The sequence below is a fragment of the Podarcis pityusensis genome (assembly GCF_964106645.2).
Source record: "Podarcis pityusensis genome assembly, chromosome: 10".
Taxonomy (NCBI): Eukaryota; Metazoa; Chordata; class Lepidosauria; order Squamata; family Lacertidae; genus Podarcis; species Podarcis pityusensis.
Genome location: NC_138035.1, coordinates 45,779,616 through 45,807,176, shown reverse-complemented (window position 1 = coordinate 45,807,176; position 27,561 = coordinate 45,779,616). Strand labels below are relative to the sequence as shown.

The following is a 27,561-nucleotide window of genomic DNA, read 5'->3' as shown; positions in this document are numbered from 1 at the left end:
GAGAAAAAACGAGGTTTCCCCGTCGCTGCCCAGGTGGACTGTGCAGTTTGAGCTAATCTTGCCCCGGGATTTGGCATTTGAACGATCGGAAGAAGAGCGCGGAATATGCACGGGGCCCCGCCCAGCTGCCCTGTAAGGTAAACCCTTATTCCAAGAGATGGCGACACTTTGAAATAATAGTAATACTAAAGTTTTCTTGCCAGGAAATCACCACCATCATATTTTATAACGGGCACTCCTTTATTTCAAATCATTCCAGTGCACATGTAAAGCATCGGCTCCGGTTTGGAAACTTTTACGTGGGCGCAAGAGAGTAAGCGGGATGCGCATGTGGTTTCCGTGGCTGCTGTTGCTGCTGCGAGCTTGATGGTTGGCCAGCTGGGCCGGCCGGGCGTGGAGGGCACGGAGGGTGGGTGGGGGAGGAGAACGAGAAATTACTGAATGAGATTTCTCGGTCTCTTCCAGGAGATTAAAGCGGCTAAAACCCCTTCATTAAAAAAAGGAGAGAGGAGCAAGCCGGCCTGGAGGGGGCGGCGGGCGCCTGCTGCGAGCCACGTGCTCGCTCCCGTTCCAGCGCGACTCCCGCGCGTCCCTCCCCGCCCTCCACGCTCGGAGGCGCTTGAATGAGCTGCACGTGGCGATGCCCCCATTCAAGACTTGCCTCCCTGCGGACGCCCTTAATCGGGGCGAGTAATCAAGCTCCACTTCCGGGATTTAAAACAAGAGATAATCCTGGGCCGAGCTGTCCCTGTCCGCTTTCACTGGAGATGAGGGAGCGGGGGGTGGGGCGGGGGAGGGAGGGAGGAGGAGAAGGTGGTGCCGCCTGCCTGGGTCCCTCTCTCCGATTGTCAATGGCGAGCCCCCCTCCCCGCCCTACACCCCCCCCTGGAGCGGTTGGGGGGGGAGGAGGGGGGGAGGAGGAGGGGTCGGGAAGAGATTGAGCAAGGGCAGCGCGGCGGCTCGGGCTCCCTCCTCCGCCGTAAGGCGCTTACCTCGTGGCAGATGTCGCCAGGCTCCCAGCCAGCTCGGATCCAGTCGGTGGGAGGCGAGCCGCGAGCCGCCAGACTCCGGGGAAGCCCCCTGTCCTCGGGAGTAGGGAAGCGCAGCGCAACGCGCCCGGGTCTTTTTCCCGCCTTGCAAGGCCTGTTTGGCGCGCCGCGAGGGGAGCCTCCCTGCCTGCTCGCCGGCCCCAGGCGCCTCCCCCGGGCTGGAGCCCGGCCAGGGCTAGTCCCGCAGCTGGGATCGAACGGGCGGCGGCGGGACGGAGCGGGTCTTGCGGGGCTTCCCCGCTTTGGACGGGAAGGAGCCAGAAGCAAAACCCAAACCCCTCGCCGATTCTGCTGCTTTTCCTCTTCCCGCCCCTCTCCTCCTGCTCCTCCGCCCGCCTTTCCGTTTGGTTCGCTCGCCGCCTCCCGCGATCCCGATGGCGAAGATCCGGGTGTCTTACGAGTACACCGAAGCCGAGGACAAGAGCATCCGGCTGGGCTTGTTCCTCATCGCCACGGGCATCGTGTCTCTCTTCATCCTGGGCTTCTGCTGGCTCAACCCGGCCCTGCAGGACCTGCAGGGCAAAGCGGCCAACTGCACGGTGGTGTCGGTGCAGCAGGTCGGCGAGCTCTTCGAGTGCACTTTCACGTGCGGCGCCGACTGCAAGGGCACCGCGCTCTACCCCTGCCTCCAGATCTACGTCAACAACTCCGAGTCCGACGCCCGGGCGCTGCTGCACCAGGACGAGCACGAGCTGCTGGCCAACCCCAAGGTAAGCCCGGAGGAGGCGCAGCCCCGGAACCCTCCTCGGCAAGCGCTACTCGCCAGCGGGAGCGCCCTCTGGGCATGTGCAGAGGGCAGCCCGCTGAAATCTTGGGACCTCGGAGGAAAGGTTGGGGAGGGGGATGAACAGGAGTGATTTGAACTGGGGCGCGTTGGGGGTTTGAGAAAGGAAGCCCCGTTACTCGCCTGCCCGATCCGCCAGGGGATCCGCAGAAAGGCGGGATTGGTGCCCTCGTCCTGGAGTTGGGCGAGTGTAAGCAGGGGCAACCTGTTGCGCCTCCGTGCGTCCCCAGGTGTCTCCACTGGACTCTGCGGGCAACGATCGACTCTCGGACCAAGAAAGAGGGTCAGGAGGCTCCTCCGGGACTCGAGACAGCTGGCAACTCTTGCGGCTTCGTCAGTGCCAGAGGAGCTTGCCACGGATCTGTCCAACTGGCCGGGGACCCGAGTCCAGAGCCCCGTAGCCCAGAACATCCTGTCCGTTCCATAGAATGCAAGACCTCCTGCCCATTGGGCCGCCCACGCTCTAGAAGTCGCCCGCTCCAATAGGAAGCCGGGGCTCCGGTTCTTTTCAGAGTAGCCAGAGGCGCAGCGAGCGCAGCTTTGGAAAGTTTGCGCCGATGACATTTTGCGCTGGTGGGGATGTCTTTCCCCACTGCGCCTCCTCCCCCCTTTCCTGATTGGGATCTCCGCTGGAGCAGGTGGTATAACGGGGTTCCTGAGAGCGTGCAGAGCGCTTTTACTTACAGAACTGTTTTGCCTTCTCATTACACCTCACGGTAACGAAGGTTGCCCAATACTGGCATGTTATAGTGGTTAGAGTGCAAGAGAGGCTCTGCCTCAAATCCCTATTGTGTGGCAAAGCTCGCTGGGTGACCTTGGGACACCTGTTCTTTCTTACCGCATAGCCTCCCTCACAGGGTTGTTGTTGTGGGGATAAATGTCAAGGAGAGGGTATATTCGCCACCCTGGGCTCCTTAGGGTTTAAACTACAAGTGATGTTAAACACGTTCATTGGCATTGCTTGTATCTTTTTAAAACTGTAAATAGCTGCAGGGGTGGAGTGTGTGTGTGATCGGACCTGGGACACATGAGCCTGCAGGTTTGAATCCTCCTTGCAGCACCATGGTCCTGATGCAAATTGTCCCCCCACCTGGAGCTTCTATTTGCCACAGGAGGAATATTACTACTGCTACTTAAAACCTTGTGAAGTAAGGTGTTGGTGTTCCTATTTCACAGACCGGAAAACTGGGTGAAGTAAATTGCCCACTGTTCTCTTTGCATAGTGTGAATGTTCAAATTTCCCCCCATAAATCATTTCTGTTCTTGTTCTTTCACCTCTTCCTGGCAGTGGATGTGCCTGCTAAGGGTTTGGCATTAAAGTAGCCCTGGTTTTGGAGGGGAATCTGGGCAGAACCTGATTTAAAAGGAAAGGAGATTTCTAATTAATTTCAGGGAAGGAGCCAAAAATTGATTGATAGTTGCCTGAGGCACTGGAATCTATTAGAAGTAGTGGAGGCAACCGTGACAGGCTTGGGCCATGTCCACTGCGATACAGATATCTGACTTAAATGTATTTGTATCCCTCCCCCCCCCCGCCCCCAGTTGCAAAAAAGGGATTAAGCTGCAAACAGAAAGTCCCCTGTTCAAATTTCATCTCTGCCCCGAGCTCCCTAGGTAGCCATTGGGGAACCACTCCACCTTGTTCTTCCCATCTGAAATATGAGAGGTGTTTATACAGATTTACCTTGCAGGGTTTGGTGTGTAGATCACCTGCTTTACTCTCCCCCCCCCCCAATTTTTTAATCACACACCACACAGAGGTAAGCCAAGGTTTGGCTCTTAGTGTGTTGTTTGAACCTGGGCTTGCAGTTAAACTCTCTCCTTACTAACCACAAGCTCTAGCCAAGAACAAATCCTAACTACAATCCCATGCCTGGATGACACGCTAAGCCAAACCTTGGCTTGGCTGGTGTGCTGCCCTGAGTTAAAAGGACCAGGGAGGAGCAAAACGGGTGTGATCTCCTCACGGGGAGCCCGCGCATTTGCACTGATCTACGGTTTGGCTTCGCTCTATGTGCAAACATGGGTAGCGTACATGAATCACCTTGAGCACTTGAATATCCAAATATTGGGTGGTGCTACTATTGTAAAAAAATTTTTTTGCACTTCTATCCACTTGGGACGCGAGTGGCGCTGTGGGTTAAACCACAGAGCCTAGGACTTGCCGATCAGAAGGTCGGCGGTTCGAATCCCCGCAACAGGGTGAGCTCCCGTTGCTCAGTCCCTGCTCCTGCCAACCTAGCAGTTCAAAAGCACATCAAAGTGCAAGTAGATCAATAGGTAGCACTCTGGCGGGAAGGTAAACGGTGTTTCCGTGCACTGCTCTGGTTCGCCAGAAGCGGCTTAGTCATGCTGGCCACATGACCCGGAAGCTGTACGCCGACTCCCTCGGCCAATAAAGCGAGATGAGTGCCGCAACCCCAGAGTCGGCCACAACTGGACCTAATGGTCAGGGGCCCCTTTACCTTTATCCACTTACAGTTCACGTAGATAGGTTCACTTGGACTCTTTGAGTCACTGCATCCAGCTGCAAATTCCCAGCTGCTTGAGCTTATACCCAAAAGGGAGCCGCAACCTGTAACAGTAGCCTGATAAAGTTTCCTATATGAGGCATGTTTCCAAATTTCCATCTCACATTTTCTGGGGGTACACTTACAATTGTTCTCATCAGGCCTGTAAACCCAGTGTGCAAGTCGGGGGGGGGGAATTAACACGAGTTTTATTTTTTAAAAAAACCCACAGAGCAATGTGGCTCTGTTTTGTAGGAGAGACAAAGAACACCCTGAAATTTATGTGTGCTAATGAAATCCAGATAATACCTTGAGATTCTTACTTGCACCATCTTTTTCATTAGTAGTGTGACTGGTTTCTTTCTTTTCCTCAGGTGGCGAAAGCTCTCTGTCCATTATTCATTGCAAAAGTTGTAGATGGCAAATGAATTGCTCTTGCTTTTTTAAAAAAAGTATGGTGGCTAAAGCAATAAAAAGGTGGGTGGCAGAATCATGGCTACTCCTGAGGCAACCTCTAAAATAAATGGATAGCTATCTCCTTCTGTATCCACCTCAAGCATCAGGTTAAATGGGCTATTGGTTTTGAAGGTTCATGCTACAGTAAGCCCGTTAGATGGGCAGTGAAGATGTGTCTACTTTCCTAGTACTTCTGCTCTTATAAGCTAACTCTGGCTATTCGTCTTCACCTCTGATCTGATTTGCCTCTAATAATTCTCAAAATGCAGGATCAGGTCCACCGGTAGGTCTTGGAAACATCCAAGGTAGTTGCTGTGATTTTTAAGAGCAGTGAAGCAGAGGCAGTCACTACTAGGAAAGTAAGGACAAGATAGTGCTATCCTTTCATTCCATGCATACAGCCTGACCAGACTGACAACTGAAACTTCCTATCAGCCCTGGCATTGGCACAGTGTCCTCCACTGCACTTGAGGACAGCTGGCAAATTTAGGGTATGCAGGGCAGGGCATGCGGCATGCACAGCACCTGTCCTGCAACACCATGCTCACTGGTTCCTGCTCACTGCCAGCTCAAACAATGGCTATAATGTAGCAATGGTAACACCAGTATGCATCAGCTGAGTGGGCAATCTGTGCACATGTGCAATGTCTGCTGGAAGTGCATGACCTCCTTCCTTGGTCAGGGGCCTTTCCCAACAGTGTTATCTGTGATGCGTTGCGAGAAGGTGATTAGGCAGGATGGCCGGCCAACTGTTTTGTTCTGCCCCCCAGGAAGAGATCACTGAACAAGGCAGGTTGAGTTCTTTCAGCACCAAGGAGAGCTCCTAGTGAGCAACTTTCTCCATTGAAGGCTGGAGGTGAATTGAGACCCCTCTGAGTGTTTGCTGCCAATTCCACCTCTTCTGTGCTCTTCCCTTTTTGTTGAAGAACTGCAGTTCTTGAAAGGCCAACCCTCTGACCCGAAGACTGATGCTTCTCCTTTGCTGCATGGGCTCTCAGCTGGTGCACTTTCTGGAAGGCAGTCAGTTCCTTGGGCCCAGAGAAGTGCCTACAAGGGTCCTGGCTCTGCTTCTACAAACTCTGGTGCTGTGGGATCTCGTTCGGCAGGTGCCTGTCTGCCAGCCTCATGTTCAGAGCTAGGAACCTGGTCCAGCTCTTCAACTGGTGGCACTGTAGCTTCTGACTCAGTGGCTTGGTCACTGCTGGTCTCTAGGGTCATGACACCAACTCATGCCAGCAACAAGCAAACATTGCCACTGCCAAGTCACCAGCTTAGGAGGATAGAAAGGGCCAAGGAAGCTCAAGAGAAATGGCTCCAGGGGCAGGGGCATGTTACTTGTCCCAGTATCTGCTGCCTGAGGTAGCTACCTCACTCTGCTTAAAGGTAGGACCATATATGATGTAGAATAAGAAACATATTGTTCCTTGTGGTAGTTGAGCTATAAGTAAAAAAACCCAAAGTCTTGACTGGATTTGTCATCCTCCCTTTTGTTTTCTCTTGTTCTTTAGCTTTGACCTTGGTGCCTGCCCGCATCTACCATCATCCCCTCCCTTTCCTCTCCTCCTTCTTGCCCTCGTTTACTTACATCATTGCTGCGTTCCCTTGTGGCACAGACATATTTTAAGCAGGTTCAGAAAATGGAAAAACACCTATTGTGCTTAGGAACATCAGAAGCTGCCTCATTCGAAGTCAAACCATTGTTCCATCTGACTTATTGTCTATACTGATGGAAGCGACCTGCCAGTGTTGTAGAATGAACAGGGAAAGGTGTGGTGTGAGAATCTAGAAGAAAGATGCTAGTCCTCTCGTGATTAGTAGCTCATGGCTTCGTCTTATTGTTTGGGTGGCTCTGGAAGAGCCGCTTAGAATGGCTGTTGTCCTGCGACAACCATGTTTCACATGCATCCTCAAAGTGATACAAAGAAGGTGCCCCATTGTCATTTATGCTGTGAAGTTTTGGGTGGGTTCTTTTGTCCCTTATATTTGGCTCAAATCTGAAAGTTCCTTATTTAAATGCTAGGAAGAGTGTATTGTGATTGATTGTGGTGTCTTACAGCACCAGGCTGTTCATAAGCGTGATGTTCTGAATGAAACAAAACTGCTGAGCAGAATCAAGTTAGGATATAAATGGCTGTTAGGACTTTTGAGCATAAAAAGTCAAAAACTTTACAGTGGTACCTCTGGTTACATACGCTTCAGGTTACAGACTCCGCTAACCCAGAAATAGTACCTCGGGTTAAGAACTTTGCTTCAGGATGGGAACAGAAATTGCACAGCAGCGGTGCGGTGGCAGCGGGAGGCCCCATTAGCTAAAGTGGTGCTTCAGGTTAAGAACAGTTTTGGGTTAAGAACAGACCTCCAGAATGAATTAAGTTCTTAACCTGAGGTACCACTGTACAGTGCAGGGCAGAGGAGGAAAGAGAAAACCAACTATTCAGTGGTGCAGCAAAGCTTAGCTGTGGTTACAGGGCTGGACTTACCATGAAGCTGGGCAGAAGTTTCTCGAGAGATTGCCAACTCACTTCCTTCCCCCAGTCAAGGTACCTGATTGGATACTTTGAGAAGCAGCTTGCTGGAGTAGATGGATCTTTAGTTTGACCCGGCACGACTATTCTTATGTTGCTTGTATGTCACCTTTTAAAAGTAAGCTCCACTTTTTAAGCAGGGTTACCACTCTGCCTTTTTAACTTCAGGTGCAAATGGGTCTAAGATCAGCAGCAAGTTGATAGAATGGGCCAAGCTGAGGGGTGCAGGCTGGCTGAGGGTTGGGGAGTTGCTGAACATGGCTCAGCATGTGCTCTTGCCAACACACACTTGAGGGGAAGCCTGGTGAACTGAAATGGACAAAGAGATGAGAAGAAAGGGGAGAAAATGAATTCAATAAATAAACTGCGGAAATAAGAGAGAGAGTGAAAAACAATGGTCATTAACTGGAACTGGAGGCATCTCCAAGTAGAACAGGAAGCACAATCGAGGCTTAGTTTCCTCAATATCTGTTGTTTGTATAGCTCCTTGCTATATGCGGCGGCAGCAGGAGGCCCCATTAGCTAAAGTGGTGCTTCAGGTTAAGAACAGTTTCAGGTTAAGAACGGACCTCCGGAACGAATTAAGTACTTAACCTGAGGTACCACTGTATGTATTTTCATCAGCCTGCCATGCTTCTGTAGAATTCTCATTCCATTGCTTGCTCGAGGATAGCTGATCTTCATTTTACATGTTGTTATTGTCTGGATTCTAGTAGAGCTGTTTTACTCCTCTGTGTGTTTCTCACTCTGTTCAGGTGCCTTGTACCCTTCAAAGCCGTTGCCGCTGTGTTTTTGTTTTGTTTGTTGCTAATGAGGGTGGAGGTAGAGAATAAGAAGCATCTTCTTGGTTGAGGGGGGAAAATAAAGAAGGCAGAATGTGGATGCAACAGAGGTTGCGTCCTTTGGTTGCATGGCAACCAAATTTTGCTTCTTTCCCAACTGGATATGCAAGATGAAGAAGGCAAGTGGGAAACCAAAGGAGAGGGGGAAATGGAGCAGCAAGACTGGAGGGGCAGAATTGGCAAGAGTGTAGTGAAGGGGAGGGTTTTTAGGTCAAACCACCTCCAACAATGGAGGTATAAAATAGCCTCAGAGTTGGTAGTCATTATCATCCATGAACAAGCTTTCCCCCCAATTTTTTCCCTTAAGTTCTCAGTTCATGGGCACTCACTTGCAAAAGCATTGAGTTTCTAACAACAATACAAGATTTGGGAAGCAAGTGACCCATAGATATCCCATCCAGTCCCCCCACCTCATTCTGCTTGGAATACAAAAAAACCAAACAAACATGGACAAGCTATTATTTTAATTAACTGAACATTACTAAAATGTCTATTTGTGCTACAGTGAGAATTAATGCCTTTAAACAAAATTAGAGACACCATAATATTTACTTTGGAAATAGACACCATTTCTTGGTGGAAGGTGCCTTCTGAGCATTGCTATTAATTCAAATGTGCGTGCCTTTCTGCCTGCCTGCTGTTTAGAATGGATAAAGCACTAACTCTGATTGCTTTGTGAAGTATTAGGTTTTCAGGATGGCTTCTATGATAGCTCACGGTGATCCAGGAACAGAAAAGAAAGCAATTAAAGTAGATTTTTTCCAATTTACTTGCTTTACTACAGGTGAAGGGAGTCAATGTTGCCTAATCCCACTCTAGCTGCAGGCAGAAGACACACCCACCCTTTTTAAAGGAGGCTCAAATCTGCACCACAATGTGCACATCACCATCCATATTAGCCATGCCTACATCTGTATATAAACCTCATTTCCAGGATCAAGAAAAATGTACAACGGACGCTCGGGTTGCAAACGTGATCCGTGCGGGATGCACGTTCGCAACCTGTGTCTGCGCATGCGCGGGTTGCGATTCGGTGCTTCTGTGCATGTGCAAAGCACAATTTAGCGCTTCTGCACATGCGCGACCCGTTCCACATAACCCGTTCCGGTGCTTCCGGGTCCATAACCCGAAAAAACGCAACCTGAAGTGGCTGTAACCCAAGGTATGACTGTATTCAGAATTTAAGGAGCAATTAAGTAAATACTGCCTTATAATTAACAACTTGCCTGGTAGCCATTGGTGATCAGGAATCCCATGCAGGTGAGTGAGCAAGGTGGAGGGAGCAAGATGGATCTTTTCACCCAGTCCACTTGGTTTCCAGGCTAGCCGTGAGGAAGGAAAGTCCCTTTCTTCATGACAAGCATGGAAACTGGACAGGTTGGTGGAAGTGGAACGGATTGCTCTGTTTCTCCTCTGCAAGTCTGCTTGCTAGAAGACTACTTGGTTTGCATTTCCATGCTGGCTGCAGCAGAGGGAGGCTTTGTCCCCCCCCCGCCCCGCCCCAAGCTAGTAACCTTTGGGGGCTTATTTACAAGGCTGAGTAACTTGTTACCATTGATGGGATCCAGAAGGCTCCATGTGTTATTGCCCTCCTTTGCCCATGTCAACATCCTTCTTAACAATCCTTCTTAAATTGTGGTGTGCAGAACTCCAGGTGGGATATCAGAACAGAAATTGCCACTTGCCTTATCCCTTCTCTGTTAGCCTCCAGTATCCCCACTCAGCACAAATGGGAAGCCTACAGGTTCCTGGTGGGCAGTAGATGAATTATTTGACATGGGTTGCTCATATTCTCCTTTTGGGCTATTGAAGACATGTGACATAGTATTTTACTTATTTACAAAATAAAAATAAATAAATGCATTTGCTTACCTGTCTTCCTTTTTGTGCATTGAACTTGAGCCACAACTCGCCAGGCTTTGTCTCAGAATCTGCTTTCGTTGCTAGGGCTAATGTACATACAGATAAAAGGTAAAGGACTCTTGGATAGTTGAGTCCAGTCAAAGGCGACTCTGGGGTTGCGGCGCTCATCTTGCTTTCAGGCCGAGGGAGCCGGCGTTTGTCTACAGACAGCTTTCCGGGTCATGTGACCAGCATGACTAAACCGCTTCTGGTGCAACGGAACACCGTGATGGAAACCAAAGCGCACGGAAACACTGTTGACCTTCCTGCCGCAGCGGTACCTATTTATCTACTTGCACTGGCGTGCTTTCGAACTGCTAGGTTGGTAGGAACTGGGACAGAGCAACGGGAGTTCACTCTGTCGCAGGGATTCAAACCGCTGACCTTCTGATTGGCGAGCCCAAGAGGCTCAGTGGTTTAGACCAGAGCGCCACCCACATCTTGCCATAATGTACATATATCGGTCCTTATATAGAGAGTGTTTCCTTCACTACTGGTCCCATCGCACCTGAGGTTGTGGATATGGACTTTGAGGTCTGAGTATATCTGCAGGGTTTTTTTTTATAGAAATAAGTGCTACCTAAAACAGCTCCAAAAAGGATTCAGAACAGAATAGGCTAACCTGTGAGGACACAAGAGGCCCTTCTCATCGACTGCTTATTCATGTTGTGCTCTAGGGGGACTCGTTGGGAGTATACAGCCAAATTTGGGAGTGCACGACTTTGAACATCTTCCCCAGACCTGAAATGGCAATTTTATTAGTGTGCTGTCTTTCAGGCTCTTCCGGTCTGTTCTATGGCCACAGTAGCTTTTAATTAACTCACAGGGGTGTTGTGAGGGTTACTTATTGTTTGTACCGAAACTCCTGAAGAGTTGCTTTTTGGTGCTTAATCATCAAGCAACAAAATGTTAAGCTAAAGGAAGAAATTGAGAATAACTATGCAACCAAGATTAAAACTTTACTGAAGTTATTTATGTGTGTGTCTATTAGCTATGAGAGGCAAGAGGAATTTGGGGTGGAGTTGCGGGGAGAGAGAGAGAGAAGCAGGAGTTCAAAGAAGGAACACAGTAAAATATTGTATAATTGAGGGATATAAAAGGTGGTTGATCACCTGGAAAGTGAAAGCTAGGGACCTTCTTGTCATCCTGGTTTATGAACCCATTTCAACTTTGTTTGTCCCTAGACACAGCTGCATGCTTTTCTGCCGGAGATATTCCAAATTTCCCAATTTCTTTTTCATTCCATTTCGTTTTTTAACTGTCTCATGCCTTTCTATATTATTGTACCCAAGGCAGTTTATAACCCATGGAAATGTCAAAATATACAACCCCAAAATACATTGCCATTCTGTAACAATTCAGAATACGACCGAAAAGGAACAATTAAGGAAATTCAAGGATTTGTTTTGTTTACAATATTACAAAATGATTGTCAACAAAATCACCCCAAATATTACAATAAATGGTAAATTAAATTAAAAGCAGCCATGACAATATCAGCAGAAATGTAACATACACAGACTGGCCTTGTCTGTTTTGTTAGCTGAGTGAGGCATTGGGAAGCTCCAAGACCTTCAGTATTAGTTGTAAAATATATATATATATATCAAAAAAACTGGCCGACCACTAGAGAGGACCTGTCTCTATTGTGTTTTGTGTGCTGTACTTTAAAGGGTAAAGGTAAAGGGACCCCTGACCATTAGGTCCAGTCGTGGCCGACTCTGGGGTTGCGGCGCTCATCTCGCTTTATTGGTCGAGGGAGCCGGTGTGCAGCTTCTGGGTCATGTGGCCGGCATGACTAAGCCGCTTCTGGCGAACCAGAGCAGCGCACAGAAACACCATTTTACCTCCCCTTCAGAGCGGTACCTATTTATCTACTTGCACTTTGACGTGCTTTCGAACTGCTAGGTTGGCAGGAGCTGGGACTGAACAACGGGAGCTCACCCCGTTGCGGGGATTCGAACCGCCGACCTTCTGATCGGCAAGTCCTAGGCTCTGTGGTTTAACCCACAGCGCCACCCGTGTCCTGTGCTGTGCTTTAGCTAGTTCCAAATCTAATGAAATGAGTACTGAGCAGGGTTGCCTTTCTCAGTAAATCAAGACGACTCTTGATCTCAGTGTTGTGGGTTCAAGCCCCACGTTGAGCAAAAGATTGCTGCATTGCAGGTGGTTGGACTAGATGACCCTCGTGGTCCCTTCCAACTCTGCAGTTCTGTGATTCTGACATCTTTCATTGCTGTTGTTACTTTTAGTGCAGCTGTCCTATGATTACACACTCACTTCTATACTTAGGGCTGCTCTGGCGTTTCCAGCTTATGAAAACATTGCAGGGTATTAGGGGTTTAAGTCCCTAGCTGCGTGGAACAGTTCAAGTATTTTTGTTTTTTTAACAATCCTGAAAACCTTTTGAACCATTGTCCTTTTGATGATCTGTAGAGTTTCATTCTTTTATGCTGCAAGTGTTTAAGCACCTTGAGATAACCTAATTTTTATCTGCTTAGCAATCCCGCCTTGATGTTGCACATCAAAATGAAGGAATGCAAAGGTTCCAAATTATACTAATAAGGACATATGTCAGTGTTAAAAGTTGTAAGAGACAGCCTAAGGGCAGAGGAATCCACTGTCTCTTTAAGAACATTGTTCATAGTTAAGTAAGAAATATATAAAAGGCACCCAGTCACAACTGGGGCCCACGATTCCCATTTAACATGAGCCCCCTTGGGTTAAGGCCCAGATATAGGGCAGGTGTGGGGGAACTTTGGCGCTCCAGATGTTGCTGGCCAATGGCTATGGTTGCTAGGGTTGAGGGCTGTTGTTAGTTCAGCAACATCAGAAAGGCCAGGTCTTCCTATACCAGTGTCAGTAGTTGTGTGAGTTGATCCTGAAATGTACAGAATAGTATCAAAGAGGCACAGAAATGGACTGCAATAATTTTGTGTGTTGCTACATGAAGGGTGGTTGTGAATAGCCAAGAATGAGTATGTCGTATGTATGAACTTGAAAATATCTTTTTAGCATGGACTACTGGATGTTTCTAATACGCTTGTAGAAATGTTCGCCCTTTTGGTTTGCGGTGTTTTTAATTAATTGGATGAGACTAAGTACATAATAGAGGGTATATTTGTTTAAGTAAGTAAATTCTTCGAGCATAATTTTTACTAAACAAACACTGGAAGAATTGCATAGAGGAGATACATTTTTATTATTTTATGGACCCCTAAAAAACACACCCAGCCATATCCAAAAGTCCTCATACATTGCATAATCAATCTCTTTTGAACTGGGTAGTAACATATGTGGGCTGGTAAGTCAACAGAGACTTTAAAATAACTGTTTAGTGGGATAACAATAGTGAGTTCCTACGGGTATTTTTCAAAACTTTAAAAGCATAAAAGGTATCAGGATGAATCCATGTAAATCATGCATTTCCTGAACAAGAGTGTATACCAGCTAGTGGCTGCAAGAATCAAACCATATTGATTTGCAACAAAATAAGACCAATCTTTGGTCTGTTCAGCCCTGTACTCCACACCTTTTGTATGAGGGTTGAGGTGATTTGGTAAACACTATTTCTTTGGATTTCAAAAAAAGCTTTTGACATAGTTGTGGCATTTGCCCTCGTAGGTGTGTGACGTCCTACTGGGCTCATAAGGAAAGGGTTAACTAATTGTAAAATGACTAACCAATAGGAACCCAAGGGGAGGAGTTAGAGTTGTTAAGAAGTCAGTCTGGAGTTAGAGAAGAGAGACAGAGAGGATAAGACTGTGGGTTGGGCTAGTCTGATGTGAGAGAGGGAGAGAATCTTTTAAGAGGAGTCAGTCAAACAGTTGAGATAATCAGTCAGAAGGTATTAGGAAGGTATAGGCCGGTAAAGAAAGTAAAGTTAAGAAACTGACAAGAATATTATCTGAGAAACCATAAACTTGTTAATACTAATAAAATAAACTTGTTTATTTGGTTCAATTTTAACAACTGGACTCAGTGTGTACCTGAGAGTAACGGGTTGGTGGCAGCGGAGAAGCGAGCACAGTGGTGGCACAAGGATCAATAGACCGTTAAACGTCCAGGGACCCAGTGTGATTGCCATAAAAGTGTCTTGCCAAATCCCTCGCCAATGATTTCTGAGGTCATTCTCACCCCAGATAATGTATGTCAAGTTAAATAGTGCCAGTTCTAATACATATCCTTGGGGATCTCAGTGCTTGCTTCTCTCTGTTGTGAAAACTGACAGTTCAATGTCTCTGCACTTCCTGTTGTTTAATCACTTGTCTACAAGAGATCTATTTAAATCATTTATATCCTCCTTCTAGTAAAATAAAATCCAGGATGGCTTATAAAAGTGAACAATCAGGATAAGGTGCACACTTTTGTTTTGGAATGATGTGATTCTGCTCGATCAGTGCTTCTGTATATCTGATATGCCAATTTCGGGCCAGCTTGAGTAGATCTCTCCATTAAAACAAAAATCCAAATCCTGTTGATGTCTTCCAGGGAATTGTTGCAGAACTTGTGTCCTCTAACATCTACAACTACTAATTACACATAATCAACACACCTCGGCTGGTTTGAGGGTCAGGGCAAAGTGGCTAAGAAAGTTCTGGCTAAGGCAGTTAAGGATTCTCGTGAGAATTCATCAGAGGAACCCATGGAAAAATTGATGAAATATAGATTAAAATACAAGATTCGCCTATATTGGCTGGCTTATTTACCACTATAAACAACATGGGGCAAATGCCCTCTGGATGGAAAAGGGGTATCACTTTCCCGATATATAAGGAAGGTGATCATTCCTATCAGCTAGCTAGCTTGTTAGGCATACATGCACATTATTTGATCATTCACCACTTCATTTGTCATTGTTTGACCCTTGAGGACTTGCAGACTCCATTGAAAAGTGTTTCCTTTGAGGCTGACACTGGGATTGGGTGATACGAAAGCTCAGTCTGTGCTCTTAGATCTGTGGCAACACATTTGCACACGGAAGTCAAGTGATGAACATGTGTCTGTGAATTAGCATCGTGTTTCCCTGGACGTGCCATTGATGATGTATTCTATGTCGTGCAACCAGATACGTTGTAATTATTCAAAGGAAAAAAACTACAGTACAATGAATAAATTAATTGTTGGTGTCCCCCCCCCCCCATGTTAAAAGATGACTCTCCTGCCCCTGTCCTGTTTTACTTCTCAGTAGGGTCCACTGCCATCTGCTAAACCAATAGCTTAGGGGAGGGGCAGAATGTGTACTTTAGTCTCATGAGTACTTCCTACACAACAAAACCAAATTAGCTGCCATTTGAAATCTTCCCCAAACACTTCTTGGAGCTGTAAAAATATTTTTTCCCAGTTTCTATAGTATCACAGTCTGATTTAGATTCATAATACCCAGTAAGTCTATTCCTGCACTAGCAAGTGCCACAAATGCAAAGGAACAAAACTCTCTCCCCCAAGAGTGTGACTGCTGGATCCATAACAGTTGTCATCTTGGAGGAAATCAGAATACCTTGATGCAGCCCTCAACTTGTTTTGGTTCTTAAAGGATTAGGCCAGGTAAGGTGGAGTAAAGCCTAAAATATAACTGTATCTATCTGTAGTTATAACTATATATATATTCTGTTGGCTTAAAACAACCTCAGCCCATCTGCTTTGTGGATCTTGTTTTGAAGAGAAATTAATTAAATTACATCATTGTGGCTTTCCTCTGGTTCCTTAAGTAGCAGTCTATATTTTTAATCCATGCCGAAGACTGACAGTTTAAGAGACTTGGGAGAAGAGTAACTGTGTTTGAACCTTATGCCTTTCTTGCCACTGATTTCATTAACAAAGACCCAGTTCAGGATCTGTCTGTGTCTCTGGCAAGCTGCAGGTTGCTTGTTAGAGCCCGGGGGCGAGGGAAAGATGTGGGTGAGGGACGAGGGCCATAGATCATCATCATCAGAGCTTGTGATCTGCTTGAAGGAGGTTGCAATTTCAATTGCCACCACCTGCAGCTAATAAGTATATGTGGTTTCTAGCTGGGAAAGGCATCTGTCTGAGGCCATGGAATGTCAAACTAGACATGGTAGGCTAGATGGATTTGGTCTAAGGGTCTTCAGGTGAACTTGAGTGCCTGCGGTGGGAATCTGTGCCCATGTTGATGAATATTCATTCCTTTGAAACACTTTGTTGGTACTCCACGTATAAAGATGGAGAGCACCAAGCAGTAGGCCTGGAGAACAGGTGGAGTTCTAACCAGCTGCCTGCTTGGAAAAGAGTATGACATTGAGATTGGTTTATTATGTTTGTGCTCAGAAACTTCAGTCTCACTCTCCCTGGGATCCACCTCTACGTGGACAGATCTCTGAATTCTGTTTTTGAAGTGTAGCCTGTGCTACCCATAATTCACTTAGTTATTATTTCTGGTGCTCTGGAAGAGGCAGCAGCAGCAGCCAAGATATCCTTAATATTTATGGTTAGCAATGAACTAAACACCATCCTCATGATAAACCAAGCTGGGTGGGAGCTTTAATCTCCTTGCACTTCATTGCACCTTAATCTTCTTTGCTTGTCTCTGAATCGAGTAATACCTCCATGCCTGTTGTGTGCCAGTGGCTGACTTCATCACATTGCTCACTAAATTATAACACTGCATAAGGATTTTGTACACGCATATATCTGTATTTTCTTTTATTTCCAGTTTCAAAGTCATAGATTTTGATTAGAGATAAAACAGCAAGTAATCCTCTGTTTTTTAAACGTGCAGAATGACAGATTTATTCTGTTATGCATGCATTCCTTTTATGTAACTTGTCTAAAATTAGAGGTTAGACCCACCCACTTTGAGTTAGACCATTGAGCATTCAGTAACAATTGTTAAACAGCAACAGTATTCAGTTAAACCTCCTGCTTGTCTTTTTGCCCAGTCCTGAAACATATGCTTTCGTTTTAATTATAAAAACTGTTGAGGGATGTCCAAAGAGAATTGAAGTCTTTACTTGTTGCAAGCAAAAATGATGCCATCTTAATGACATTTATTTCAACAGTGTTCATATATCCCTCCCTGCAAAAGAGAAAACCAGAAGAACACTGAAAATGTAAAGCTCTGGCAGGTTTACTGGGAAGATGAAGTTGGCTCTCAGCCTTTCACGTGCTACTTTAATCAACACCTCAGGTGAGTATCTTGGCTCATTTGCTGTCAGGGCCCAGGGTTGGATCTAGACGCATCAAAGAAGCGTTTCAGTTAAATGCGTTGCAAACTTTGTGGGAGAAATCGGGTGAGCGAAAACGGAACTCCACAGCGCCATCTGGTGTCACAAGTGTTAGAATGCATAAACAATGCGTATAAAGCATTTTTTCTTTGCCCATGTAGCAGAGTCCCAGCAGGGCTCTGGCAAGTTTGGGGCGGAGGCAGTGGGGTGGGAGGTTGACCAAGGAGAGGGGTTGTGTGCCACACACGAGGCAGGAGCCAAGGCGAAGGGAATCAGGGTCTGAGCAGTCAGAGACGGAGATCGGGGCTCAGGACCTGTCGGAAGCGGGGGAAGAGGAAGAATGCATATGTGCTGTTTATGCGTTCAGGTGAGGGACAGGCTGGTCAAATACCCTAGAACCTGTTCAAATACCCTAGAACCCTTCTATGCAGCAGAAGTCTCAGGTTGTGCGCACGAACCCATCAGACGCGAGGGTACATAAGCTGGGGAAGGGGGAGATATGGTCCCAGTGTTGCTTCAACTGCTCTGCCAGGCAAAGCACAAACCTGGAAAAGTTAATGGCAGCTACGTAGACTCCAGAAGTCTGTGTATCCGGTGCACCTGAGGAGCTGCTCCAAATGTGTGTGCTTCCCCCACCCCCCAAGAATTTAACTATCAGCCATTTGCTTTCTTCGGCTGGGTTGCGCAAGACACCTGCTAGTTTATATACATCGGGTCTGACTGGAAAAGAAATTCCAGGATTCAAGCTAAGATATAACTGTACAGTGGTACCTCGGGTTACAGACACTTCAGGTTACAGAGTCCGCTAACCCAGAAATAGTACCTCAGGTTAAGAACTTTTCTTCAGGATGAGAACAGAAATCGTGCAGTGGCAGCGGGAGGCCCCATTAGCTAAAGTGGTACCTCAGGTTAAGAACAGTTTCAGGTTAAGAATGGACCTCCAGAACAAATTAAGTTCTTAACCTGAGGTACCACTGTATAGCAAATTTGACACCCTGTTTGGGCATTCAGTTTACTTGTGCGTAAGGACCGGAAGCTGTATACCCGCTCCCTTGGCCAATAAAGCGAGATGAGCCCCACAATCCCAGAGTTGTCCGCGACTGGACCTAATGGTCAGGGGTCCCTTTACCTTTAAGGAACAGGAGCATGTCGTTTTCACCCAGGGTGAATCTACACACAGGGGGAAAAAACCCACTGTTATTTATAACAGAAGTCCGAAATTAAATCATTATAACAAAAGTTTTTTTTTAAATGCTAAAGAAAGGTTTTGTGGTCTCTGGTGCCATGCTTGTCTCTGGTGTTGCATGTTTATAATGCATTCATTCAAATCACTGGTTTGTTTGTTTTTTTACTAATGTAGCTGAGTTCCCCGTTTATAGACTTCTGTAAGTCTGAGGCCAGAGATCTGATGTGGCAACTTCTTCTGCTCATGGAGTTCCTCCGGCGGTTTAGAAAACCCTGGAAAAATCAGGTTCTTCACGAGGCAAGAGGTGGCTCCCACTTTCAACCTCTCATACTCAAGGAGAGCTCTAAATGGTTCAAAATGTGATGTGCTGAAGGGGGTGGGGCTTTGCAGCAAGTCTCTGCTAGCCTTTTGTGTACTCGCTTACACGAGGGCAAACAGAATGCCCAAGTAGGGCCACAGTCTTGCTGATCACTAATTAATAAACATTTGAAGTTAGAATTATTATTATTACTTTGTAGTACAGGCCCTACTATTCAGCTAAAAATTTACAAGCTGGCTTCCAGTATTTCATTTAATTTTTAAGTCTTACCTTATTTAAGGTAGTTATAGAACACTCAATTCCAATAGTTTCTAAGCAGCGAACATAAAAATTACAGAAGGCGTACGCGAATGAAATCAGTGGAAATCAACTGTAAAAGCAGAATTCTTCCTTAAAATGGCTGCTGAAAAAGAAAGATCTTTGACAGGCACTTGAGGTTCCACAGGTAGGGGGACCCATCTAATCATAGCCTGGAGGGAGCTCATGGAATCCATTGCTTATGGTGGATATAATTATTATTATTAAAAAATATCATTCCAAGAAGGCTTCCTATAGTCTTTCCTGTCCAGCACAATCCAACAACTGGTGTGGATGCGTATTGTCAGTCCAGGACCTAAGGATGCATGCAGCTCCTGATTGTCGCCTACAAAGCATTCCCAGGAAATCGTTTTTTTTGGGATTGTTATCTAATGTGGCACCAGTTGAGTTTTGCTGGTGCAATGGGACTTTTTCTCCTCTCATGTGCCCCCTAGACTCTGTTCTGGAGGGTTCCCCCAACCCCCCAGAGGTGATTTTGAGAGCATGTGAGGGGACTGGAGGACCAGGAGAGGAAGAAGCAGCTTCCTGGTGTGCACAGAAGTCTGTTGCACCAGAGGAGATGCTGTGTTGGATACGGTCCAAACACTGTCCTGAGTAAAACGGGTTCTATATACAGTGGTACCTCAGGTTAAGAACTTAATTCGTTCTGGAGGTCTGTTCTTAACCTGAAACTGTTCTTAACCTGAAGCACCACTTTAGCTAATGGGGCCTCCTGCTCCCGCCGCGCTGCTGCCGCGCGATTTCTGTTCTCATCCTGAAGCAAAGTTCTTAACCCAAGGTACTATTTCTGGGTTAGCGGAGTCTGTAACCTGAAGTGTATGTAACCCAAGGTACCACTGTATGTAGACTGCAATAAGAAAAGGAAATCTTATGCATGCTGGGGGTTAAAAAACCCCCTCCTATTTCATCTTGACCCCAAACAAACTGAGATTGTGATATTCTGCAATTGGTGCTTTAATTTGCTTGGTATTTTTTGTCTGTTGGATCCCCTCCCAGTTGGGATATAAACGGATAAATATTATAAATTCCATTTTGTGTGGGAGAAGGGATTTTTGTCCTTTTTCTGTAGGCTGGATTTGATAGGCTGGCTTTGCAGCCATTCATCCCATCACTAAAAGCCAGCCTACATGCCGTTTTCCTGTCCTACGCTCCTTTGTAACATTACATGGTGAACTTGAGGGCTGCTCTTTGTTAATATTGGAGCTGTCTTCCTCTCCTTCTGTTTCTAACCTGGCATTCCCTAGTTAGGAAGCAAGTTAGGTAACCAGTCAAATGAGGCTGAAGTGAGACAGAGGGTTAAAGCTGGTCTCTTTTATATCTTATGAACAGCACCTTGAAGCCAGTGCAGGCACTGAAGAACAGCAGTAACTAGCTTGAATTGAATTGAATTTCTTTGGCAGCTGAAGCTTCCAAACCTTCATCAAGCAGCCCCATGCCCACTTCATTGCAGTAGTCTATTGCCACAATTACATAAATAAATAGGAGCTGAATTTTGAGCATGACTTGAAAAGTTGGGAGTCAGTTTATCAGCAGCTGGTGGAAAGTTATTCTGCTTAGTAACTACAGTCATATCCATTAGGTTCAACAGCAACAGAAGCCTCTAAACCAGAACTTAATTGGGAAGACTAAACACCCATTGTTGTTGTTTAGTTATTCAGTCGTGTCCAACTCTTCGTGACCCCATGGACCAGAGCACGCCAGGCACTCCTGTCTTCCACTGTCTCCTGCAGTTTGGTCAGACTCATGTTGGTAGCTTCGAGAACACTGTCCAACCTTCTCATCTTCTGTTGTCCTCTTCTCCTTGTGCCCTCAATCTTTCCCAACATCAGGGTCTTTTCCAGGGAGTCTTCTCTTCTCATGAGGTGGCCAAATATTGGAGCCTCAGCTTCAGGATCTGTCCTTCCAGCGAGCACTCAGGGCTGATTTTCTTCAGAATGAATAGGTTTGATCTTCTTGCAGTCCTTCATGGATCACTGCCTTGCCGTGGCGAAGGGGTTTGGATAACTCAAGAGAAGCTATGAGCTATGCCGTGCAGGGCTACCCAAGATGGACAGGTCATAGTGGAGAGTTTTGACTAAACGTGATCCACCTGGAGCAGGAACTGGCAAGCCACTCCAGTATCCCTGCCAAGAAAACTCCATGGACAAAACAGCCTTGAAAACCATCATTCCTAGGTCAGAAGAACTGCTGAACACCATGATTTCTGCCTTTGTAATTTAGCTTCAGTTTCATTCTGTTTCCGTTTCAATACCCAGTACAGCACACTGCTTCTTTGGCAGTGTTTATCAGTCCACTTCCCCAAGAGGGTGGCAAAAAATGAGCATCAAGAGCCCTTTCAGATGTTGCTCATCTCTAAAGACCAGGAGCAGAGAGGGGAACAATGCTGAAAGAGAATGCCAACAATAAGCAGCACCTGTTAGGTTGTGCTGACTCACTGCATCAGCCTTAATTACTTTCACCATCAGCAAAGCTGTAATTGATTGCATGGCACACCAGGTTTGTTTTCTCTCGAAATGTTTGTATTTTATTTTAATGAACTTAAATTTTATTGGCAAACGCATTGGCAAAGCTTGGGTGTTTTAGCATTTTGCCTCCAGCCATGTTTCCCTTTAGTGATCATGCTGGAGCTTGTAAAAAGAAGGGAGAAAGAAGTTCATCACTAAAAATGCATTAGCAGCAGTCCAGTGGACACCCCTGCAAAGCCATTCGGTGTAACTGATGTCCTTTCTTGCTAGAGACAGAAATGGGGTTTGGAAGGTTTGACTTGTAGGCAGGGCCAGGCTAGGCATGCAGTTTAACAGATGGAAAACAACATTGCAAAGATTGATGGAAGAAAGCCTTGCTTATCGTTGTGTTTTCTATTTTGTTGAGAGCTGAGGACTCTCAGCCTTAGGGCCAAATAATAATAATAATAATAATAATAATAATAATAATAATAATACCTCACCCATCTGGCTGGGGAAACCCAGCCACTCTGGGCGGCTTCCAACAAAAGATTAAAAATACATTAAAACATCAGTCATTAAAAACTTACCTAAACAGTTTTCAGATGTCTTCTAAACTTCAGATAGTTGTTTATTTCTTTGTCATCTGATGGGGGGGGCATTCCACAGGGTGGGTGCCCTACCAAGAAGGCCCTCTGCCTGGCTCCCTGTAACCTCACTTCTTGCAGTGAGGGAACTGCCAGAAGGTCCTTGGAGCTGGACCTCAGTGTCCAGGTTGAACGATGGGGGTGGAGATGCTCCTTCAGGTATACTCGGCCGAGGCTGTTTAGGGCTTTAAAGGTCAGCACCAACACTTTGAATTGTGCTCAGAAATGTACTGGGAGCCAATGTAGATATTTCAAGACGGGTGTTATGTGATCTTGGCGGCCACTCCTAGTCACCAGTCTAGCTGCCGCATTCCCTCCTGAGGGCTGTCTGCCACTGGTGGGTGGGGCCAGAGGCAAAAGTGGGCAGAGCAATGAATGTTAATTTCACCTCTGTACAGACATCTATTCCTCTCCATCATTCTTCCAGCCAATCCAGAGTCATGGGCAGAGTTAAAGGATACATTTCAGCTAGGTAAAAACACCCAAGGAGGGCATGAAGGAGGGCCAGAGGTGGTGTGTGAAAAATCCTGATGGCCGGAGGCCTGGAGGGTTACATTCACCCCCAGTCCTGAGGTTCCCCACCCGTGAGTTAGACTTTATAATATAGAGTACAGATAGAGAATTTCTAGTCCTCCAACTTTTGCTGAACACCAGCACCCATCATCTGTGACCACTGGGCAGGGCTGATGGACTCCAGCAACACCTGTCAGGGTGTCACAGGCTCACACACACCCCGCCTTGATGTGGGGTTTACAAAGCCATTTAACTTGTCCCTGGTTACCTGGCTACTAGCATTTTTTTAACCTTTTTATGGGGAGGGGGGATTCCCAAAATTTCACTAATAAGGAAATCTGTTTACAGAGTGCTGCAAGGCAGATATTTAAACCAGTAATGTTACATCGCTGTTTTAAATTTTACATGTAACATCCTGCATGTGCAAAACCCGTGTTAGATGTCCCGGCTTGTACTCTCAGCTTTACCATCATTGATAATGTCAGATTGCACAGCAAAATACAATTTTTGGACCACTGTCAAAAGCCACAGGTGCACAAGCTTTGAGCGATGATGCCTCCTGGAGCAGTAGGCCAACTGTGTGGGCTAGCTTAAGACCAGAAGAGTTAATGCGCTGGATCAAACCCAAGACCTGCCCAGGCCACATCTGCACCATACATTTAAAGCACTGTGACACTACTTTATGCAATCATGGCTTCTCCTAAAGAATTGTGGAAGCTGTAGTTTATTAAGGTGCTGAGAGTTGCTAGGAGATCCCTATTCCTGGGGCTTTTTTTCAGCCAGAACTCACCAGATCTCAGTTCCAGCAGCATCTCTTAGGTGGGCGCCATTGCCATTCTAAGAGAACAAGGAAGGTGTTCATGGTGAGTTCTGCCACCTCTTTCTCTAGAAAAATAGCACTGCCTATTCTCTTCACAGAACTACAGTTCCCAGAGTGGTTTAATAGTCATGAACTCTGAAGCCTTGTAGCTCTGTGAGGAGAACAGGGACCTCTCAGGCCCCTTAATAAACTACAGCTCCCTTAATTCTTTGGGAGAAGCTGTGAATATTCAAAGCTTTGAAAGTATGGTGTGAATGCGGCCACCTTTCCTACCCGTTGTGGAGCAGATACCTATGGGAAGCCCATAAGCAAGACATGAGGAAAAAGTGCTCTGCTCAGCAACTCCTCAGCAATGAGTGTTAGAGGCAAAAAGCTTCTGAGGCTGAAGGTAGTTCAAACACAGACATCATGCCTAGTAGCCATTAGTAGACTTAACCACCACAAATTCATCTAATCCTCTTTAAATGCCACCTGAATTGTTGACCATCTTGGAGCAAATTTCATCGTTTTAACCATGTGCTGTGTGAATAAGTACTTCACTTTGTCCCGAATCTTCCAACAGTCTGCTTTCTTGGATGACCTTACCTTCTAGTATCACAAGAGATGGAGGAGTCTCTCCACTCCACACATGGCTCTGTATACCTCTCTGATCCCACACTCACCTTTTTTCCTAAACCCAAACAGCCCAAATTGCTGTAACTTTGCTGTGTTACTGTAATTGGCCGGGAAGCGGTGTGGGTCTCACTGTACTCCCTACTAAGCATCTTGGTTGAAGAGTGAGATTATGTTTGCTCAAGGAAAGTTGTTTGCCAGGTGTTGACTTTGCCTATCTCTCCCCCCCCACACACACTTTTTAATACTGCAAGCAATTAGCATGGCAGTTTGGGGGCTGTGCATATATCCTCACCTATTGTGCTGAAATAAGTTTATTGTTTATTTTCCATTGTGACTTGGCAGCTGTACCCTTTATCCTATGCCAGGAGAAAGTGCTATACACAAATATTTGATTAGGGTTCAGTAAATGAAAGCATGTAATAGACCGATGACTATCTGAGGATCACTAGTTTGCACCCCGGGGGTCATCCATCTTGGAATAATTACTTGCTGGCAGAGGACTTACTGTTACGAGACTGTTCTGCTTTAGAGCATCTGTTAGGCTTTGCTTTGTCCTCATAGTTTGATCTCTCTTCTTTGGAGTGGCAACCAAATCCAGATTGAAACCGGGACCCCATGCTGAAAAGATCATGCTGTGCAAGACAGTCTGTCTTTGAATGCATTTCATTTATGTAACAGAATTAAGGAAGCGAGTGGAGTCTTACAGGGGTGGGGCAGGCTAAAAGAAGAGGGCCAGTGAGCTGCAATCAACAGAGATCTGCAAAGCTGCATGAGGATGTTGATGACTCGGAAAGGCACTCTGGCCCAGAATTCTAGGAGTGCAAGACTGCCCTTGAGGTTCCTCTCGGAGCAGTTTCCCCGTTCACAGGAAACAGCCCCATTGCCTGAATGGTCCAGGTGTTCATGGAACAGTTGCCTTCAGGGAAGTGAATGGATAAACCTTTACAGGTGTGGGTGCTTCACCTGCGCATCAGAGCACCCACACTCCCAAGAAATTATGTGCTAATGTTGTTGTTTAGTCGTTTAGTCGTGTCCGACTCTTCGTGACCCCATGGACCAGAGCACGCCAGGCACTCCTGTCTTCCACTGCCTCCCGCAGTTTGGTCAAACTCATGCTGGTGGCTTTGAGAACACTATCTTACATTCCAGGTTCCTGTGCAATATTTTTCTTTACAGCATTGGACTTTCCTTTCGCTTCCAGGCATATCCGCAACTGAGCGACCTTTCGGCTTTGGCCCAGCCGCTTCATCAGCTCTGAATCTACTTGTACTTGTCCTCCGCTCTTCCTCGGTAGCATGTTGGACGCCTTCCGACCTGAGGGGCTCATCTTCCAGTGTCATAACTTTTATATGCCTGTTGTCTTTGTCCATGGAGTTTTCTTGGCAGGGATACTGGAGTGGCTTGCCGGTTCCTCCTCCAGGTGGCTCACGTTTGGTCAAAACTCTCCACTATGACCTGTCCATCTTGGGTGCCCTGCACGGCATAGTTCATAGCTTCTCTGAGTTATTCAAGCCCCTTCGCCACGGCAAGGCAGTGATCCATGAAGGGGATGTGCTAATGTAGATATCTGCAAATGTAGTATATGTCATATAAACCGATTGGTGATGCCGTCTAAATATTACCCCATGGGAGCTCCAACTCACCTGCTTCATTGCATTTATGGGAAAGAGACAAAATACACAGTGTTTTGGGGGATTGGCATTGCCCCTGGAAGGCTAGTGGGCTCAGTCTGCTGGAGGCTTGCAAAACGTTCTGTCTGGAGTGTTGCAAAACGTTCTGCCCTAAGTGTTCACAGGAACACAAGTCAGATTCCGTTGTTGTGTTCTTTTCCAAAGCACTTTTTTACAACCTAGGGATACAAATCAATAAGGTGTCCTACCCTAGGGAAACCCATTAACCATCACTATTGGCTGGGCATGAGGAGCTGGCCTCACTGTGGGTTTGTGTTGCCACATTTGGTTCACTCAGCAAGCTGGTTGCTCGTCTTTTTTCAATCCCCCAGTTGTTTGAGGCGGATGCTTAGACACATAAATCAACTCAGATGGCATAATTCAAGATTTGAGATAATAATTGTTGTCCATGTATCCTGTATCTCACAGTTTTTTCCACTTTCATAGTTAACTATTATTGGCTTAATTTAAAGATGTTTGAATATATTTTTGAAAAATAAAATATTTTTGTATATCCCAACACCCATGCACATATTGAAAATGTTACGCAGTCTGAAGTTGTTGTGTAATGTTTCTCTGAGTCATTTTCAAATGTGGAAAACTCTAGAATTTCTCTTTCCAGTTAATATTTGCCATGCACCATGGTGGTAATTTGTAGAACTTATTGTAGTTCCTCTTCTTTTTATTGTTTGACTTTTATTTACAGGGTGGATGGTCCTGCGGGTTGAAGCACTGGAGATAATGTTTACCAATTTCCACTACAGGCCTCACCCCTTTAAAAATCTACTCTGGGTGTCTTGGTTTTTCTGCCCTGCTTTCCTCGCTTCCTTCCCCCTGTAATTCTGCCTTTCCTATTGCAGACCGGACGACGTACTGTTACGACGCACACACGACGAGTCGGTTCTTTTGCACTGCTTCCTTTGGCCGGTGGTGACGTTCCTGGTTGGGGTCCTCATTGTCGTTCTCACCATATGTGCAAAGAGCTTGGCTGTCAAAGCAGAAGCGATAAAGAAAAGGAAGCACTCCTAAGTGGTTCACTTTCCTTGGATGAAAGCGGAGGGGATTTTGTAGGAGGAGTGTCAGCAGTGCCAAATGCAATTGACAGGCACTCCCGTGGCGCTTCCCAGCGATGCCCGTTCCCAGTGTATTGCCAGCTGTTGGTCTTGCTGATGCCTGAAGATTACTCTTAGGTTGACCACGCTGTGAATTGTTAGCTAGCTGCTTCTGCCACTAAAGAAAGCAAAATGTGTCTATTCCAAAAAAAAAATGATCCTAAGCTGCACCAAACTGGCTGTACTGCATTTTATGAAATCTGAACGATGGCTCTTCACTCCAGGTCTTTTGATGGACTGAAGGACAGTTTCTTGGGGGGAAGGACCCCCAAAGTGTGGTTGACTTCATCTTAGCAAAATGATCTTTCTTACCATTATTATTTAGTATTGAATATTTATTATTTCCTTTCTCATAGACTGTATTTCTGAAATATTAAAAAGTGGTTGGTTTTTATTAGTCTGTGTTTTTATTTTGTGAATGGGTTTACCTTCCAAGTCAAAGACAAAAAAAAAAGTGTCACAATGACCTAATTGTCCTTAATGGTGCCATTTTGGAATTAGAATTTTGAACACATGTATGTGCCAAAATTATCTACTGACTGACAACAGAATTTCAGGGATAATCTCATCCTACTCGCCCTTCTCATATGCTGCTCTGTACATTGGAGACTCTGCTTATTGCCTCTGTGGGCAGCTCCCCTCTCCCAAGGAGTGGGAACACTGGA

General features: G+C 46.1%; 1 protein-coding gene across 1 annotated transcript; it reads left to right on the top strand.

Annotated features, from left to right (window-relative positions):
- The first annotated feature begins 197 nt into the window (after nucleotides 1-197).
- Nucleotides 198-27,290, top strand: KCNMB4 (potassium calcium-activated channel subfamily M regulatory beta subunit 4). Its single transcript, XM_080971198.1, has 3 exons — nucleotides 198-1,759; nucleotides 17,088-17,215; nucleotides 26,645-27,290. Exons 1-3 carry the CDS (start codon nucleotides 1,424-1,426, stop codon nucleotides 26,811-26,813), a joined length of 633 nt encoding a protein of 210 aa, XP_080827324.1. The 5' UTR covers nucleotides 198-1,423; the 3' UTR covers nucleotides 26,814-27,290.
- Nucleotides 27,291-27,561: the final 271 nt, after the last annotated feature.